This window comes from Ochotona princeps, chromosome 17 (genome assembly GCF_030435755.1).
Source record: "Ochotona princeps isolate mOchPri1 chromosome 17, mOchPri1.hap1, whole genome shotgun sequence".
NCBI classification, from domain to species: Eukaryota; Metazoa; Chordata; class Mammalia; order Lagomorpha; family Ochotonidae; genus Ochotona; species Ochotona princeps.
In genome coordinates this window covers 50,433,748-50,452,605 of record NC_080848.1, presented here as the reverse complement: position 1 = coordinate 50,452,605, position 18,858 = coordinate 50,433,748, and the positions used below count along the sequence as shown (strand labels likewise).

Genomic DNA, 18,858 nt, shown 5'->3' with positions numbered 1-18,858 from the left:
ATGTGATAGATCACATTTATTGATCTGAAAATGTTGAATCATTCTTGCAACCAGGGATAAATCCCACTTGAATTATTGTGAATGATACATCCCATGTGCTGTTGAGTTTTCTAGAATTTTGTTGAGGATTGCTGCATTGTTCAGCTAGGGTATTTTTTTTAAAGATTCATTTATTTTTATTGTAAAGGCATACCTACAGAAGGAGAAACAGAGAAAGATCTTCCATGTGCTAGTTTACTCCCCAAATAGCCAAAACAGCCAGAGCTGAGGCCCAAAGCCAAGAGCTGGAGCTTCTTCCAGGTCTCCCACATGGATGCAAGAATTTCAAAGCTTTGGGCCATCCTCCACTTCCTTCCCAAGCCATAAGCAGGGAGCTGGATGGGAACTGGAGTAGCTGGGACACGAACAAGCATCCGTATGGGATGCTGGTGCATGAAGGTGCAGGATTAGCCTGTTGAGCCATGGCACTGGACCTCCTCTAGAATATTGACATGTAGTTTTCTTGTCATGTCATTGTCTGGCTTTGGTATTAGGGTGATGCTAACCTTCTTCACATAAGAACTTGGAAATATTTTCTCTCATCTTTTGGGAAAAATTGTAGAAAATTAATATTTGTTCTCTAAATGTTTGTTATAATTCAGCAAGGAATGCTCAGGTCCTGCACTTTTCTTGGATGGGAGACATTTTAAGTCCTGATTCAGGCTCCTCACTCACTGATCTCTTCAAATTTTTCTTTCTTCATGATTCAGTCTTGATAGCTTCTATATGTGTGGGAATTATCTATTTCTTCTAAGTTATCCAGTTGTTGGCATATAATTGCTCATAATAGCTCTCATGATTCTTTCTAAGTGTAGTATTTTAAAAAGGAGAAGAAGCTGGGACCAGCGTTGTCATGTAGCAGTTAAAGCCACACCTGGCATCTTATATGGCTGCTGTTTCTTGTCCCAGCTGCTCCACTTCTGATCCATCACACTGTTGATGGCCTGGGAAAAGCAGTGTAAAGGGGCTCAAACATTTGGGCTCCTGTTATCCATGTAGGAGGGCTGATTGAATTTTCTGGCTCTGATTTTCAGCCTAGCCCACCCTTGACCTTTGCAGCCCTCGGGAGTAAACCAGGGTATGGGAGAATTATCTCACACTCTCCTGCTGATTTGTGCTCTCTCCTTCTCTCACTGCTTTCTTATCTCTGACATTTCAAATAGATAAACGAATCTGAAAACAAATAAACACAAAGTAGAAGTTCAGCCTTGCCATTCTTCTGTTCAAAACCTCCCGCTGACTTCCCAATGCATTTAGAATAAAACCCCAAGTCACCATCATGGCTTTGCCTGTGTCACATCTTCAGGCACGCTTTCCATTCCGTTATACTCACAGTAGCGTCCTCGCTCAACCGCTGCAAGCACAATCCCATCCCGGGACCTTTGGCTGCAGCGATTGCTTCCATGTGGAACTCCCATCCCCCAAGTGGTCCCATGGCTCCCTGCGACCCTTTCAAGTGTTTGTTCAAAAGCCATCTTCTCAAGAAGAAAAGAACAAAATTATTCATTTCAGAAAATATGCAAGAAATAAAAAGAGCAATATTCATAATCATAAACCTATGTAGTGTTAATTTATAAAGTATACTTGAAATAATCAGAAAAACCATCGGGTGGTGAAAGAAGTCAGTTAAATAATTATTCAAACACAGCAGTAGGTGGTTGCTTGGTAATATCTAAAAGGGAATTCTGCAAATAACGATGCTTCCATGGCATGGCTTTTAGAGAGCTGGAATTGGGATGGTGTCGGTCTGTGTTCTCTTCTAAGCCTTGTAGCTCTGTTAGAGTTTTTGAAGTGTGTGTGTGTGTGTGTGTGTGTGTGTTACGTTAACAAAAATTAGATACATATTCATGGATTTGAGTGTACCAAAGAAGGTATAACTAACATTCTGGCCAGGTAAGAAATGGGAGAAGAGAAAACCAATTAGGCAGGAAGCTTGAGGGTATTGTGTGGTGGGAAAGAAATCCCAGGATGGAACGCCTTTGCAAAATCGTGATGCAGGAAAGGAGATAGAGCTCTGAGATGCAAGCACGGAGGTGCTTGCCTCTAAAGTGGATGTGGCAGGTGTTGCTCTAAAAGTGAGATGAGCAAGATCACAATACCACTAAGAGGCTTAATTACATATATACAAGTGTTTATAATCTACAGACCCATTGATTGCCCATTGATTGCCTTCAAAGAACATTTTGAATGGGGTCTCTGGGCCCCCTGTACTATGTATATGAAGGACAGTATTGTTACCTGAGTTCAAGTATTCCTGAATAATCCTCAACACCTCTGAATTCACGAGTCTCTGATATTTAAGAGCCATTTCCCTGTTTTCTCATTATTTTCAAATTTAACAATAAATCTTCAGTTAATACATAAAGAATACCTGTAAATCAGAGCTTGGTAGTAAGTCTCTGCACATTTTGCTTCCAGTTTGACAGTTTTATTTTGCTTTTATAGCAAAACTGAAATAAATCCAGCCTAACTTTTCCTGCCTTAGTTTAGGAATGGTTTATCTTGCACTGTCATAGTCTTGTTTTTCCCTCCACAGATCTACTTGGAATTTCTGTTTATCTTCTGTGAATTTGCACAGGAAACATTTTTATGACACTAATAACATAAAATGGCATTTTTATTATTAAAAATAATTCAAACAGTATAGAATGTATAGGGTCAAATATAAAGTCACCTTCAATTTCCATAGCAGCTTAGCTCTTTTCTGCAAGATAATGCCTAAAATAATTTGGGGTATATCTATTTCAACAAGTCCTCTATGCATTATATTTGCATAAATGCATAAATAGTAACGGCTAGCAAAGGTGCAGAGAAAAGGGAATATTTGTTTACTGTCAATGAGAATGTAGATTGGTACAGCCATTATAGAAAAAAGTATGAAAAGCCATCAAAAAATTACCAGTAGCACTATTGTGTGACCCAGTAATTGAGAAGCATGCCCAAGGAGATGAAATTTATAGAGATACCTATATTGTCACAATTGCAGTATTATTCACAATAACCAAAAAATGGAACCTCCCTGTGTCTGTTGATAGGTGAATCAATTAGAAACATTGGAATATAGAGATAATGTTGATGATCAACAAACACAAAAGCATAACATTAAGCCTTTTAAAATGGGATCTTAAGGTGGGCATTTAGTGTAGCAGTTACAATATCAGAGTGCCTGGGTTTGAGTCCTGACTCCAACTTCCTGCTAGTGCACCCCCAAGGGGACAGCCGTGAGAGCCCAGTAGTTGGGTTACTGCTACTGTGTGGGGGTCTTAGGTTGAGTCCTGGTCTCTGGCCCTCTCCTACTCTGTTCTTTCCCCACCCCACACTGTGTGTATGAGAAAGAAAAAGAGATGAGACTCAAAAAATTTTTTTGAAATGAGAACTTTCCATTTTCAACAAGATGAATCAGACTTAGAGAACATTATACTAAGTGACCAAGAAAGAACAAGAAAAATCTTGCCTGGTCTCTTATAAATGAAATCTTATTTTCCCTGTTGAAATATCATTTCATGTCAGTACATACATTAAAATTATTATTTAATGCTTCATTGTGTTCCATGTTATAATGCATGATATTTATTCATCTATTCTTGAGCATTCGAAATTTTTTCTCTGGTGCATAGATTCTTCTACACACATTTTTATTGCATACATGCAGATTTTCTATAGTAAGTAAATATGATTGCTCGATAGAAAAGTGTGGTAGACTGTGCCTTTTCCCCTTCCACTATGAGATTCATACCCTAATGGCCAGAACACGATCATTACCTCACAGGGCAAAACTGATGGTGAAGCTATAAGTTAATGATCTTGCAATGAGGAGAGCATTCAAATTATTCTGGTAGGTCTAAATGCAATCACAAAGGTCCATCGAAAAGAGAAAAAAATCAATAATAATAATAATAATAATAATAAAGGGTTGATGATGGAGGCAGAGGGGGAAACGAAGACAAAGTGTGGAAGCTGAGTGGAGAATGGAACTGACTCTTCCTGATTTTCTGGAAGAAACCAGCCCTGCCAAAACTGTGATTCTAGGACTCAAACCATGTTGTTTTTGAGTTTCTCGGTTTGTGATAGTTTCTTTGTGTTTTTTAATTAATTTATTTACTTTATTATTTCCTGATTCAGTTCCATAGGCTCTGGGACGTCTCTTCTCCCTTCCCAAGTCCCCCTCCCTACTAATTTCCTCCATGTCATTACAGTAGTATAGTCCTTCATAATCAGTTACAGGTCCATCATTCTGCTATTTAAGTGTATCCTGACATTGTAGGCATGGACAATGGCAGAGGGTCCAACATCCTGTTGTCAAGATACATTCAGCAGTTTCATTGGGAGTCCAGCTTTGATTTGTAAACAGAGATGCACTTGGCATTGTATCTCCACATCTGTATGTGATAGTCTGTATTATACAGTTACTATACATCCCCTTAAATGAAAAGCCATAAAACAAAAACAACAACAGAGAGAAAAATAGAGATTTTACAACAACATGAAGTTAAATAACATGCTACACAATGACCAGTGTGTCAGTGAAGAGATGAAAAAGAGTATCAAACACCATCCTGACGTAAATGATGCTGTTTTGTGACCTATGTGTCAGGGAGGAAATTAGTAAGAAAAACAGAAATGTTTTTGAATGAATGAAAATAAAAACAATTATCAAACCACCTGAGATATAGCAAAAACAGTACTGAAAGGCCTACTGATTTTGTATTTTGCATGAAGGTTGCGTTATATCAGAGCAAACATATGATATTTGTCCTTTGGGGATTGACTGCTTTAACTGAGCATAATGGTCTCTAGTTGGGACCATTTGGTTGCAAATGATACAATTCCATTCTTTTTATTGGGTGAGTAGCATTCCATGGAGTAGATGTACCACAGTTTATTTATCCACACCTCTTTTGATGGGCTTCCAGGTTGTTTCCATAGGATTACAGATCCCTTTCTCAAATGCAGATTTCATTTCCTTTGGATAAATTTCCAGAAATGGGATAGCTGTGTTATATGGCAGTCTCTTGCCACTCCATACTGACTTCCATAGTGGTTGTACTAGCCTACACTCCCACATCCACTCCAGCAGGTGTTGTTGGTAGAGTTCTGAACTTAGGCCAACCTCACTGGAGTTAGGTGGAACTTTATTGTGATTATCATTTGTATTTTCCTGACAGTTGCAGAACCTGAACATTTTTTCTTATATCTATTTGAAATTGTTCTTTTGAAAACATATGTTCATTTTCCTCGCCCATTTCTTCACAGGGCTGCTTGATTTGCTGTTGCTGAGTTTCAGAAACTTTTTGTCAGTCCTGGATATTAGCCCCCCATAGTTGTGTAGTGTGAGAAGATCTTCTCCCATTACATTGGTTGCTTCTTCACTTTGTTGTTCATCTCCTTTGCTATACAGAAGCTTGTTAGTTTGATGTAGTCTCATTTGTTTATTTTGACTTTGACTGCCTGTGTTTGTGGTGACTTTTCTAAGAAGTATTTCCCAACTTCTGCGTTTGGAGAGTGGTTCCTATATTTTCCTCCAATAGTTTGATGATTTCTGGGTACAGATGTAGGTCCTTCATCCATTTAGAGCTGATTTTTTTATAAGGTGACAGGTGGAGGTTTCTTCTTACTTTTTAGGCTGCTATCCAATTGTCCCAATAGCATTTGTTGAAGAGACCAGACTTTTCCATGGATTAGTTTCAGTTCTCTTATCAAGGATTAATTGGCTGTACATGTGTGGACTCCATTCTGGTGTTTCCATTCTGTTCCATTGATCTCTGTTTCTGTACCAGTACCAGACTGTTTTGATGACCACTGCTCTGTAGTGTGTCTTGAGATCTGGAATTGTGATTTCTCCAGCTTGATTTTTATTGTTCAGGATAGCTTTGGCTATTCATGGTATCTTGTGTTTCAATATGAACTTTTCTGCCATGTTTCCTATTTCTGAGAAGAATTTTCTTGGGATTTTGATTGGGATTGTGTTGAATCCATGTATTACATTTGATAATATGGACATTTTGATGATGTTGATCCTGCTGATCCAGGAACTTGGTAGGTTTCTCCATCTTTTAAGGTCTTATTCTATTTCTTTTTTTTTTTATGTTTTATAATTTTGATTGTAGAGGTTTCCCACATCTTTGGTTAGGTTAATCCCAAGATATTTGAGATTCTTCTCTGCTATTTTAAAGGGACCTATAGTTACAATTTATTTCTCAGCCATGGAGTTATTTGTGTATACTAGTGTCACCGATTTATGTTCATTAATTTTATACCCTGCTACCTTGTCAAATTCTCTTATGAGTTCCAATAGTCTCTTGATCAAATCATTTGGTTCTTGTATGTAGAGAACCATGTCATCTGCAAACAAGAATAATTTTAATTCCTCAGTTCCAATTTGAATGTCTTTAATTTGTTTTTCTTGCCTAATAGCTCTGGCGAGGACTTCCAATACTATATGGAATAGCAGTGGTGAAAGTGGACATCCTTGTTTAGTTCCAGATCTTAGTGAAATTCTTCCAGTATTTCCCAATTCAGTATGATGCTGACATTGGGTTTTTCATATATTGCTTAGATGGTGTTTCTTACAGAGGCAAAGGAGAATGCCACACAGTGTGGTTTATTTTTTAATATGTGCTGTGAAATTCCTACCCAAAATAGTTCTTATTCCTAGGTCTGAGGACTGCTTACTCCTCATCTTTGCCAACCTTAGATATTTCAATCATTTCTACTCAATGAATGAATAAAACATGATTTGCTTTTACTTTAAATGATTTTATTCTAAAGAGATTAGACGTAAGATAGTTTCCCGTCTTCTTACTGATTGACAAGTATAAGCATTTGCCATTAATTCCTCAGCATATATAGTGTGACATTTTCTCTCCATCTGTCATTTAATTTTTAACTTAAAAGGTAATGTAAAAATAGATGCCATTGGAAAAAAATACTGATTCTAGAGTCACAGTCAAGCTTCTTTCCTACAACACTTCTCAGGACCTTTGTTATATGATAAGCTCTTACTAAAAATGACAGATATGGTAAAAGATAAAACCCCAGATTAATGTAATTTAGGAATAATGTAAAACACCTATGTACAATACTAGCAAGTGAAACCCAGATATTTACTTAGACAAAAATATTCCACCAACTAGTTAGACTGATGTAACAAGTAGAATCATACAACCATGCCCAAACCAACCTCAAAGGAGAAAGCCTCTGAGAAATGCCAAAATTCATTACTATTAAAACCTGTCATAAAGCAGGGGTAAAAGGATGACCGTCAAATCCAACCCAAGATGAACATGTCTTACCAAATGATGGGACACTAAAGAGATCCCTATCAACACAAATAAGGTACAATTGACAACCCCAGCATTCACCATTATTTGAAAAGTTATCCCAAATCCCTGACCAGTTGAAATAATAGATGAAAATACTAATGACATGAGTGCTGTGAAATAGAATATAAATGTATTATTATTCGCAGATGTTACAAAAATATAGTAAAAGGGAAAGGATGAGGACTTATTATAAAATCACAAAATGCAATAGCTTTCCAAATAGTCATAATAATACAGCAGAAAACATATTTTCAAAATAACAACCAAAACATAAGGTACAAATAAGTGTAAAGAAATTTGTTGAAACTGTGAAGAAAGATGCACATCCTACTGAAGGTCATAAAAAGTGAATAAGCTTGTATCTGTGTATGTATCTGTATCTATATTCATCATTCATAACCAAGATTTTGTAGTGGAAGATTTCATTGTATCAAGATGAAGTCACTCCACAAATTTATCAATTACATGTAAGTCTAACTGAAATCCATTTTGATTCTTAATTTTCTCAAGTGCATATCATTTAACCAACTATTAAAGATTAATAACCTAAATTTATAACAACATGGACTAAGATAAATTATGACACATTCAAATGAGAGAAAACTGTGCTTTGCTTTTTTTAAATTAATGCTTTACAAAAGCAACAAAGTGCAAACAGGTTGCAGTTTTACTGAAAATGTGTATTTGAAAGTAACAGGGATTGACTGATATGTATGTGTGTATACATATGTATATGTGTGTATATACATATATTTGTGTATATGATACATGCACATATATGTTAGAGTGCCTTAAGAAGTTTGTGGAAAGCTAAAATTGAAGAGTAATTAATTTTAAGCAAAAAGAATTTGGAATACATACATAACTTCTTTATAACATACAATTTTCATGGTCTTTCTGAAGACCTCTCATATGTAAATACTGTATATGCATATATGCACATATGTATATATACATCATATATATATATATGGATATAAATGCATCAACAGAGACTTTACAAAAGCTGCTGAATGAGCCACATCAATGAATACCAGAGTTCGAAAAATTTTCATAGGAAATGGAATTCAAGGATAAGTTTATATTTCACATAAAATTTTGAAATCAATGCACAGGTGCTCAAAAGGTTCATGAACAATGCATATTACCAAAAAAATTACATATAGCTTCACAATGACTTCACATCAAAATAAACTTTTTAATTCTACATTCAGTGAACTTTTTCAAGTATCTTTGCCATGTTTATCTGTGTTTAGTAAAATCGTGAGTAAGTCTCATTTTCATCTTTGTTTTTGCTGGATGGTGCCCAGTATATATATACTCATTGACTGGAAAGAACAAAACAGTGAAAGTACCAGAAAGCTTCACATAAGCATTCAGATCCATCCTAACGTTGGCAATACATCTTGCAAAGCATGGAAACAAAGAACAGTGCACTTTAGAAAATGGGTAACTAGATTGATTCCATAAAAACCTTTAGACCTATAGATCACAAAATATCCTAAAACGTAACAGAGAAATAAACACCACATAGGAGGAAAGAAACGAGCATTTCTTTATTTATAGACTAAAATGTTCTCCTTAATTCTACTGGAAGCCAACCATCTATTCCTCTCTCTCCTCATTCTGTATCCTTCCACATTCTGCTTTCCCTATGACCTGGGAGGCTGCCTTGCAGGCACTGTGTCGGTAGCTCTTTCTGTCCCCAGCTTCCTACAAGCTTGCTCAGGATGAGCATCAGGAGGTGGTTGTAGGGAGGGAGAATGCAACTCAGGTGTTCATTGATTTGGCTGCACGCCTGCCCTCAACTAAAGGTGATCTCTCTTTTTCTGTTATTGGCCCTGGAGTTGCCATGGTTAACTATATGGATAGGGTCCCTCCCCGTTTTCTGGAGGAAGAGAAATACTTGTGTAAAAGGTCAACACGCAAAAAGTGATCATCATTTCCAAGTGCAATCATTTCTCTGAAAGAAATCATCCTGAGGCTAGGACAGGAAAGCACTAAGGAAGGGAAGTTGGTGGGTAGAGCCCCTCTGAGGAGGGTAAGGAATGAGAAAGTATCAGTCAAGCAGATAAATTAGGTGGAAGGGCCTGGACAGCTTCCCTAGGGTGGGGATGAGCTTGGCACATTGACATCCTGACGGAAGGCAATTAGAGTATGGTAACAAAGTGTCTCAGGGTCAGAGTTGGGCTGTGTGCTTTGCAACATGCAGAATCTGGTGTGCAGCTGAGAAATCCATGCATGGGAGACATGAAAACCAGAGAGGTCATACTGCATCCCCTATCAGAATTCTGGTTCAAGTCCTAGCTTCAGATTCAGCTTCCTAGTAATATACCTGGGAAGGCAAGGGAAAATGACCCAAGTTCTTGGGCATCTCCCTTAACACCTCTATTAGGGGCCGGAAATAATCCCTCTGTGCTCATGCATGTCTAGGCTCATGACACCTCAAGTTCATCTGGAAAAAGAACTAAACCCCCTCACCAAACCAGATCCCTAAGCAGGTGGTTTGTCAGACATACACTTCTCAACCAGAATTCCATCAACATCAAAGGCATTCATGACATAACTTCACATGGCACACTCTGTGGATCCACACACCAAGGCCTGGGAAGTCAAAGTGATGTGCCAGGGTCAATCCTTTGAGCCGTATCCTTCTGGAGCAAGTGTAGCCTGGGAACAAAGGACAGATCTTAGGCCAAGCAAAGGCAGCTGACTCCCAGGCTATACCTGGCACTTGCTGTCTGAATTCTTTCTTGGCAGAAAAGAAAAAGCCACTTTGCCATCAGGACAGTCAAGTGTAGTTAGGATGAGCTCATGGAACAAAGCAGTTTAATTAAAGGCAAAAAAAAATTAGTTGGATTTCAGTGCTGTTCTCTTCAATCCAAGATGGAAATTAATTTATAATAACCATATCTTTTATTCATGCCATGCTGCGTGTTTCAGAGTAGGTTGGCATCCTTACATTTTGCAGTTGAATGTGAAATAATTGTGTGTTTCTAATGGACTGCGAGTCAGAGCGCCGAAAGAACATAGCTGAGTCTCAGCTAACCATTCAGGAAAGACTGGAGCCACTGGGGAGTAGCTTTGATTTCTCTGATGAGTCATGGTAGTTAAAATTCAGAAGGTGACTGCAGGCTTCCAAGCAGCCCTTCCCGACAGTTCACTCTGGAGCCTAACTCTGTCCGTGGCCGAGGACAGGGAACGCTCATGCACTTTCTTCTCATGACCTCCCTTCTGTCTCCCTAGACCAACCTGACGGAGCTCAAGTCCTTTGGGGCCCCACCTCAGGCCGTCAGCAATGTCAGTGCCGCAGTGATGGCACTCATGGCCCCTGGGGGCAAGGTGCCCAAGGATCGGAGCTGGAAGGCTGCAAAGGTCACCATGGCCAAAGTGGACAGCTTCCTGGATGCCCTCCTCAACTTCGACAAAGAGAACATCCACGAGAACTGCCTCAAAGCCATCAGGCCCTATCTGCAAGACCCCGAGTTCAATCCCGAGTTCGTGGCCACCAAGTCCTACGCAGCTGCGGGCCTCTGCTCATGGGTCATCAACATCGTGAGGTTCTATGAGGTATTCTGTGATGTGGAACCCAAGCGCCAAGCACTGAGTAAAGCCACCACAGACCTCACAGCTGCCCAGGAGAAGCTGGCTGCCATCAAAGCCAAGATCTCTGTGAGTGAATCCAGAGCCTTCCTGTTGGCTCCTCCACCGCCTTTGCATAGCCCCTCTCACGATTTACACACAAGGTCCCCTGCGTCAGGAGAGCCCACTTTCTGCAACACAGTCTGAAATCCCCTGGGCCGTTGACTTACAATGCTGGTCCTAAAAGATGCTCTCCTTTGCCTCTGGGGAAAAAAAGATGACAGCTACATATAATAGATGAGCAGTCTTATCTGTGGAGCCAACTGTCTTCTTATGAGACACAAACTGCATTGAACATTCTGCACATTTGCTAGTTAAAAGCAAAAGGGAAAAATGCCTTCCCTTTTTTCCTCTTTGAGATGTAGTTTTTATCTCTCTTTCTTTACCTCCTGAACCTAGGATAGCTCTTCCAAAATGTTCATGGAAAAGGCAGTTTTGTAAGTAGGCTATAATGCAAAAATTTTTGAAATCCATGCATACTAAGCGTCTTTAACAAGTTTTTGAAAATGAATCTTTATGAGGAAAATCTATACAAAGATTTCAGTTTTGGGGAGGACCAAGATAAACTGATCTTTTAATTTCATTTTTCCATGAACTTTTGAAGTGTCTTCAAATTGTGACCATCTGCCAGCTTCATTCCTAGCGAGTTGGAAGCTGGACTTAGGGTCATGTCCAACTTGACCATAAACATGTTTTATACTATCTGCATTGCATTATGAAAGTGTGAAAACCAAGTTGTAGATTGAGGTTTAGGAGAAAATCCCTTATGCATAAACATAAATGCATGAAGATTATTAGCTTTTATAAATTCCACATAGATATTACTGCTTCACCAAGAATTGGAGGATGGGGTGGTAATCTCCAGTTTATGTTTTTTGACTATTTATTTATTTTTATTGCAAAGGCAGATTTACAGAGAGGAGCGACAGAGAGACAGATCCTCTGTCCGCTGGTTCACTCCCTAAGTGTCTGCAACGGCCACAGCTGATCCCATAAGAAGCCAGGAGCCAGGACCCACCCCAACCCCCATGCAGGTGCAGGGTCCCAAGGCTTTGGGCCATCCTTTACTGCTTTCCCAGCCCACAAGCAGGAAGTTGGGTGGGAAGTAAGGCAGCCAGGACATGAACTGGCACCCATATAGGATCCCACTGCATGCAAGGCAAGGATTTAGCCACTGAGCCATTGCAGCAGGGCCCAGGGATCTCCATTTTAACACTGTCTGGGAGAGAAGATTTCGCTTGAACTTTGCCTCTCCCATTAAAACGCATCCTACTAAGGTGAGAGACAAAATCCTATAGGATGGCAGAGCAGCTAAAAGTCTGTCCATTCAATTTCAGTTCCCATCCAAATCCTTGTATCATACCTGCTCCTCATCACACCTGCTTGTGGGGTCTTTAGAAGAATTAAGAGATACTCTGCAGGCAAAGCAAGAGCTCAGGGACCCTTCCCTGGGACTTTGTCCGTGACTGTTAAACCTGACCTCTCCTGCCTCTTTGGATTGCATGTGTTGTCACAGGCACAGACTGTGGCCAAGTCCAAGCCAAACAATTCCTTCCACATCTTTAATTTCCACACACACATTCCAGGAAAATAAAGAGCCTTGCTACACATGATGATGATGAAGAGGGTTTTACAAATTGTGAAAAGTGAGATTGTAGGTATGCCGTGTGCATAACATGAGTGGTCTTATTGATCGTTAGATGAAAGTCTGTGCCTAGGAGTTCTCATTGAAAGACCCAGTCTCGCTATTTAAAAATGATCCTTTAGTGAAGTACCTAGCCTCTTCTGGTTTATAAATGCAGATGGTCTTAGATTGGTGATTATCACCATAACCTCGGCTCCTTTCGAAGTATACCACGTGCGAACCACTGGAACATCCATTCTTGTTCCTAGGTGGAAAAGGCCTCCCCACAGTTTTCATAGTCTTCAGACTCTCCCAGAAAAGTGTAACAAGAATTTGTCTTTTCAAAGACTCTTTATAGTCAAGTTATTTTAACTAAAGGAACAGTTGGTGCGAAGGGGATGTTTTCAAAATGTTTATACCTTGTCAGTAGCCAACATTCACATGATGGGCCCACTCAACCTGCAAAAGCAACAAGAATATCTTAAAAATACTTGGCTACCTTAGGAAGGCACTTCTTGCCTGCCAAAATATTTTCTGGAAGAAAAAAAATGTAGAAATGATTTTTAACAACCTCCTCTCCATCCTTTGTTTGTACACATGCTTATCAACATCTCAAGAAGACGGTATGCCCTACTAACAATAGTGGAGATGACACCCATGTGGAGATGTACCCACAGCCACAAACCTCTTTCTTATATGCCTCCAAGGTCACTGCCAGCCTTCCTCAGTCTCCTCTTTCTGCCTCTCCCTCCCTCCCTGTGTGTGTGTGTGTCACACACGTGCATAGACACACATACATATCTTATTTTCAGGGTGTTAGAAACATTCCATCAGGGCCCGACGTGATAGTGTAGCGGTTAAGTTCCTTGCCTTGAACGCGCCAGGATCCCATATGGCTGCTGGTTGTGGCCTGGGAAAGCAGTCAAGGACAGCCCAAAGCCTTGGGACCCTGCACCAATATGGGAGTCCCAGAAGAAGCCCCTGGCTCCTGGCTTCGGATTGGCTCAGCTGTGGCCGTTGTGGCCACTTGGGGAGTGAACCATCGGATGGAAGATCTTCCTCTCTGTCTTTTCTCCTCTGTATATCAGCCTTTCCAATAAAAATTTTAAAATCTTTAAAAAAAAAAAACAAAAGATAATAATAATAAATAAACCTTTAAAAAATACATTTTTCCCCTACATTTGGAATCCTGAATGAGAATTTTTTTTACATGGAATTTTTTTTAAGATTTATTTATTTTTATTGGAAAGGCGGATATACAGAGAGGAGGAGAGACAGAGAGGAAGACCTTCCGTCCAATGGTTCACTCCCCAAGTGACCGCAATGGCTGCAACTGAGCTGATTCGAAGCCAGGAGCCAGGAGCCTTTTCCAGGTCTCCCACATGGGCGCAGGGTCCCAAGGCTTTGGGCCGTCCTCGACTGCTTTCCCAGGACATAAGCAGGGAGCTAGATGGGAAGCAGGGCTTCTGGGACATGAACTGGCACCCATATGGGATCCTGGTGCATGCAAGGCGAGTACTTTAGCCACTAGGCTACTGTGCTGGAACCAGAAAGTGCATTTAAAAAAAACCTACACAATAGAATTTCAATGATTTATATAGAAGAAAACAAATAATATGTTAAAAGTGGAGGTCATCTCTAGGTAGTGGTACCTAGGTTATCTCTAGGTAGTAGACTTGGTAATCAGAGCAGGTAAGGGGTGGGGATTGGAGCAGTGGCTCAGGAGCTACTGGGATATCCTATAGGCCCAACAGGAGTCCTTGGGTTCAAGTCTGGATCCATTTCCAGCCCAATCCAGCTTACTGCTAACACACATCCTGGCAGGCGGCAGGCGATGACTCAAGTCGTAGACCCCTGTCACCCATTACGGAGATCCAGAATGAGTTCCCAGGTCGTGGCATCAAATTGATTCAGCCCTGACTACAGCAAACATTTGAAGAATGAACTAGTATGTATAAGAAATTCCCTGTTGAAGCCAGCACCATGACTCAGGGGATAAAATCCTCACCTTACATGTGCCAGGATCCCATATAGGCGCCGGTTCTAATCCCAGCAGCCCCGCTTCCCATCCAGCTCCCTGCTTGTGGCCTGGGAAAGCAGTAGAGGACAGCCCAAGGCCTTGGGGCCCTGGACTCACACGGGAGACCCAGAGGGGCTCCTGGTTCCTGGCTTCGGATCAACTCAGCTCCCTCTAGCTGTTGAGGCCACTTGGGGAGTGGGCCAGCAGACAAGAAATATTTCTCTCTTTCCTTCTCTCTGTGAATCTGATGTTCCAATAAAAACAAATAAATTAAAAATATATGTATCCTCTCTCTGGATCTCCTTCCCTCTCTCGGGTTGCATCACTCTTCTTCCCTGCCTTCTTCCGAAAATAAGTAAAACCACTCAGAGTTAAATACCAAAGAGTGGCAAAAGCCTCCTCAGAGACAACAGTCGCCTTTTAATCCTTTTATTTGTTTTGACTGATTGTTGAGGTCCTATCACAGCCTGCTACCTTGTGGCTTCATTGTATCTTACTTGGCCCACACATACTATTTGCAAATGACTGAATTAATCGCCACTATTTAAAACAGCAGGAGCTCTTATGTAAAAATCTGGCCAGTTGGGCTCGGCAGCGTGGCCTAGTGGCTAAGGTCCTCACCTTGATCCCATATGGCCGCTGGTTCTAATCCCGGCAGCTCCGCTTCCTCTCTATCTCTCCTCCTTTCAGTATATCTGACTTTGTAATAAGAATAAAATAAATCTTTTTAAAAAAATCTGGCCAGTTTATCTACAGTCCTAAAGTCCTGCCTCTCATTGCTTGATCCTGGAGCTCAAGAATGGCTTCCCATGCCAGCAGATGGTTTCTCTGCATCTTCCATAATCCCCACTGACTCCGCCTTTTTGTTCAACACTGGATTCATCTAAGTTTGCATTTTCTCCCTGCTCTCTGCTCATTTGAATTTTGACTTCTGTCCTGGCGCTGTGCTGATGTCTCTGTTTCTCCATCTATTTTATTCAGGCAGCTGACTTTATAGATGAAGCTGTAAATTGTTGCGCCAAATGTCTTCCCAATGTGGTCATGGCAACTTCTTTTAGTTGATGTAAACTTTGTTTCTTGTCCCATCACACACAGGCAGCTTCCTGGGGACCCCAAGATTTCAAGGCCAGGCTATCCGCGCCTTCCACACATTTCCCTTCCTGCCACCTCCCAACTTTTGTTGTCATGATTTACTCTTTTTGCTTTGAAACCACAACAACTGCAAATATCAGTATTCTTATCGGTAACCAAAATTCAATGTCTCATGCCATGTCTATAGGCTGATTCACAACATTGGACATTTATAGCACCATTTGTAGCATGTGAACATGTCTGTGTTTGGTACTACACCCCCTTTACTTCCACCTTTATTGATTTAGTTAGTTATCTTCCTTTAATCCCTTTTCCATAGCCCCGATTATTTTTGTTTAAAAAAAAAAAACTTATTTGAAAAATAGTGAGATGGAGAAAGAGAGATTTTCCATCTACTGCTTCCCTCCCGCCATGTAGCCAGACTAGGCCAAAGCCAGGAGCCCTGAGCCCCATCTGGTCTCCCATGTGGGTGTAGAGATCTAGGGTCTTGGTCCATCTTGACTGCCTTCCCTAGTGCATTTTCAGGAAGTTGGGTAAGAAATGGAACAGCTGGGACTTGAACCAGCACACCAATCCAGGAGGCCAGAATTGTAGTCAGTAACTTAACCTGCTGCACACAACCTTGGCTCCTCTATTTTTTTTAAACTCTGCATTGAACCCAGTATCCCATCAAGCCCCCGCCCCCTTTTTTTTAGATTTTTTTTTAATATGAAAGTCAGATATACAGAGAGGAGGAGAGACAGACAGGAAGATCTTCATCCAAGGTTCACTCCTCAAGCAGCCGCAACAGCCAGAGCTGAGCCGGTCCAAAGCCAGGAGCTAGGAACTTCTTCCGGGTCTCTCACGTGGGTGCAGGCTCCCAAAGCTTGGGGCCGTCCTCAGCTGTTTTCCCAGGCCACAAGCAGGGAGCTGGATAGGAAGTGGGGCCGCTGGGACAGAAACTAGCGCTCACATGACATCCCGATGCGTGCAAGGTGAGGACTTGAGCCGCTAGGCTACCACACCAGGCCCTGGTCCCCTTTGTTGTGACCCGTTCCCCCTTGTTCCTTGGTTAGAGCTCCAATCCACATAGATACAGTAAACAGTGTTGCTGCTTTCTTCCTTGAGTCTCTCCCAGTGTCTTCTAGCCTCCTGCCTTCTCCTTTCTTGCTTTCTGCTCTTATTTTTTTTGTGGCACATCCTCCAGTAGCTTTTTCAGAAACGTGAAGGGAGACATACGTTTTCCTAGAGAGTTAGAGTCTAGGTCCGAGTTTTAGTCTTCAATCGAACTAATTTTGCTGAGTATTGAGTTCTTAGTTGCTATATTTTTTTTCTGTTTGAGCACTGAATCCGTTATGTGAAGTCTAACAAACCATCAAGGTTTGATTGCTTCAGAGAGGCCGCTTCCCCTTTCCTGTAAGTCTCTATCATTGCTTTACTCTCGCTGCCTGAAAACTTGACATTGATTTTTTTTTCAGCTGCCATTCTTATTATTCACTGTGCTAAACATGCAGAGACCTTTTAATCTTCAGCTGTGGGAAAAGATGTTCTTAAAAAAAAATTTCCCTTCTGTTTTCTTGCTAATCTTACTTTCTGGAATGCTTGTACGTTAGACATTGGACTGGTCCAATTTATCATCTGTTTTCTCTCATCTTCTTGTTACTATACATTTCCTTACACATTCTACAAGATTTCTTCAAATTCACCTTTCAACCCTTCCCTTGAACTTACTATTTTTATGCTAACAGTAGTGGAAATTTCCACAGCAGTTAATTTTGCCAGCTTTTCTTTTTTAATAACACCCTGTCCTGTTTTATGAATGAAGCATCTTGAATCTAAGAAGCAAGTTATAAAGGGCTTTAGCTGTGTTGTTGTTGCCGCTGTTGCTGTTGCCAAAATTATTTGTGTCTCGGGTCATTGTTTTGTCCTTGTTTCTCTTTATGCAAGCTTTCATTCAGTGTTTCCTTACCCTCTCTCGTCTGCAAAGTAATGGTCCAAAGCTGATGGGAGAGACGGATGCAAGGCACAGTGGTGATGGTGCTGCTTGGGACACTGACAGTCCTTGTTGAAGTACCTGGGTTTGAGGTCCAGCTCTGCTTCTGAGTCCAGCTTCCTGCTAATGCCACACTCTGGAAAGCAGCTGGTGATGGCTCCAGTACTCGGATCCCAGGCTTCTAGGAGGGAGATGTGGACTGAGTTTCTGTGCCTTCTGCTTTTGATCTGGCTTAGCACTGGCTGATGCAGGCATTTAGTAAACTAAACCGCACAATCTGTTTTTTAAAATCTGCCTGTAGTTGTGCAGGCAAAAGTTGCGCTAGTTGACTGGCAGAATTTGTGATCAGATACAGTCTCATGAGATACATTCTAAATGCCAGAAGGTGATGCCTGATCTCTACCAGCATCCAGACACCTGATGGCATTGCATAGTGGGCAGGAAGTAGAGAAAGTAGAGATTGGAGGTAGGGGAATCAGCCACGGTTCAGTTAGCCTCTGTCTTCATCACCCCTCTCAGTCACAGCTAACAGTTCCCAAATCCTCAATCCAGCTCATGTGGGCTCTGTAAGCTAATCCACTCCCCCTTTGGTGAATTGTGGGCAACAAGATCCTGCAGCTTCCTCCACCCTGCTCCAATAGTCTCCACTCCTCCATCAGTATTGTTTTCCATACATCCAGTAGCATCTCTCTACCCCTTAGGACTTCTGCAATTGCTCCATAATCATTTTAGAGAAGTATGGAAGAAGAGGACATGAATGAGTATGGTCAGTCCACCTTCGTTAATTGGTTGACTCACAACCTGCCTGTAAAAGTGCCTCACCATATAAACTTGACCCTTATTTATTTCTCCTGGGCCTTACTAATGGACAATAAGGCAATCTAAACCTGCTATTACACAGACATGAGAGATATTTGGGGTTTTATGATGTATTCCCATGCATCTTTGTGTATGCAAATACATACTCTGGGAGCAACAATAACAACAAACTATGTGCTTTGATTCTAAATTCTTAATACGTTTAGGGGGCAAAATTACACTTAGACTTAAAAAAAAATCAATCCTTGTGTTTTTGAACAATGGGAGGAAAAGGATGATGTTAAGAGAGTTGTCTTAATGTTCCTTGAATCTTCAATCAGGGGAAGAC

At 40.9% G+C, this 18,858-nt stretch overlaps 1 protein-coding gene across 1 annotated transcript in view; it reads left to right on the top strand.

Annotated features, from left to right (window-relative positions):
* DNAH9 (dynein axonemal heavy chain 9) overlaps window positions 1-18,858 on the top strand; it is a 305,997-nt gene that overhangs the window by 223,476 nt on the left and 63,663 nt on the right. The window contains exon 50 of the mRNA XM_058676055.1: window positions 10,608-11,033. Coding sequence (XP_058532038.1) covers window positions 10,608-11,033 — 426 coding nt within the window. The remainder of the gene's footprint in view (window positions 1-10,607; window positions 11,034-18,858) is intronic.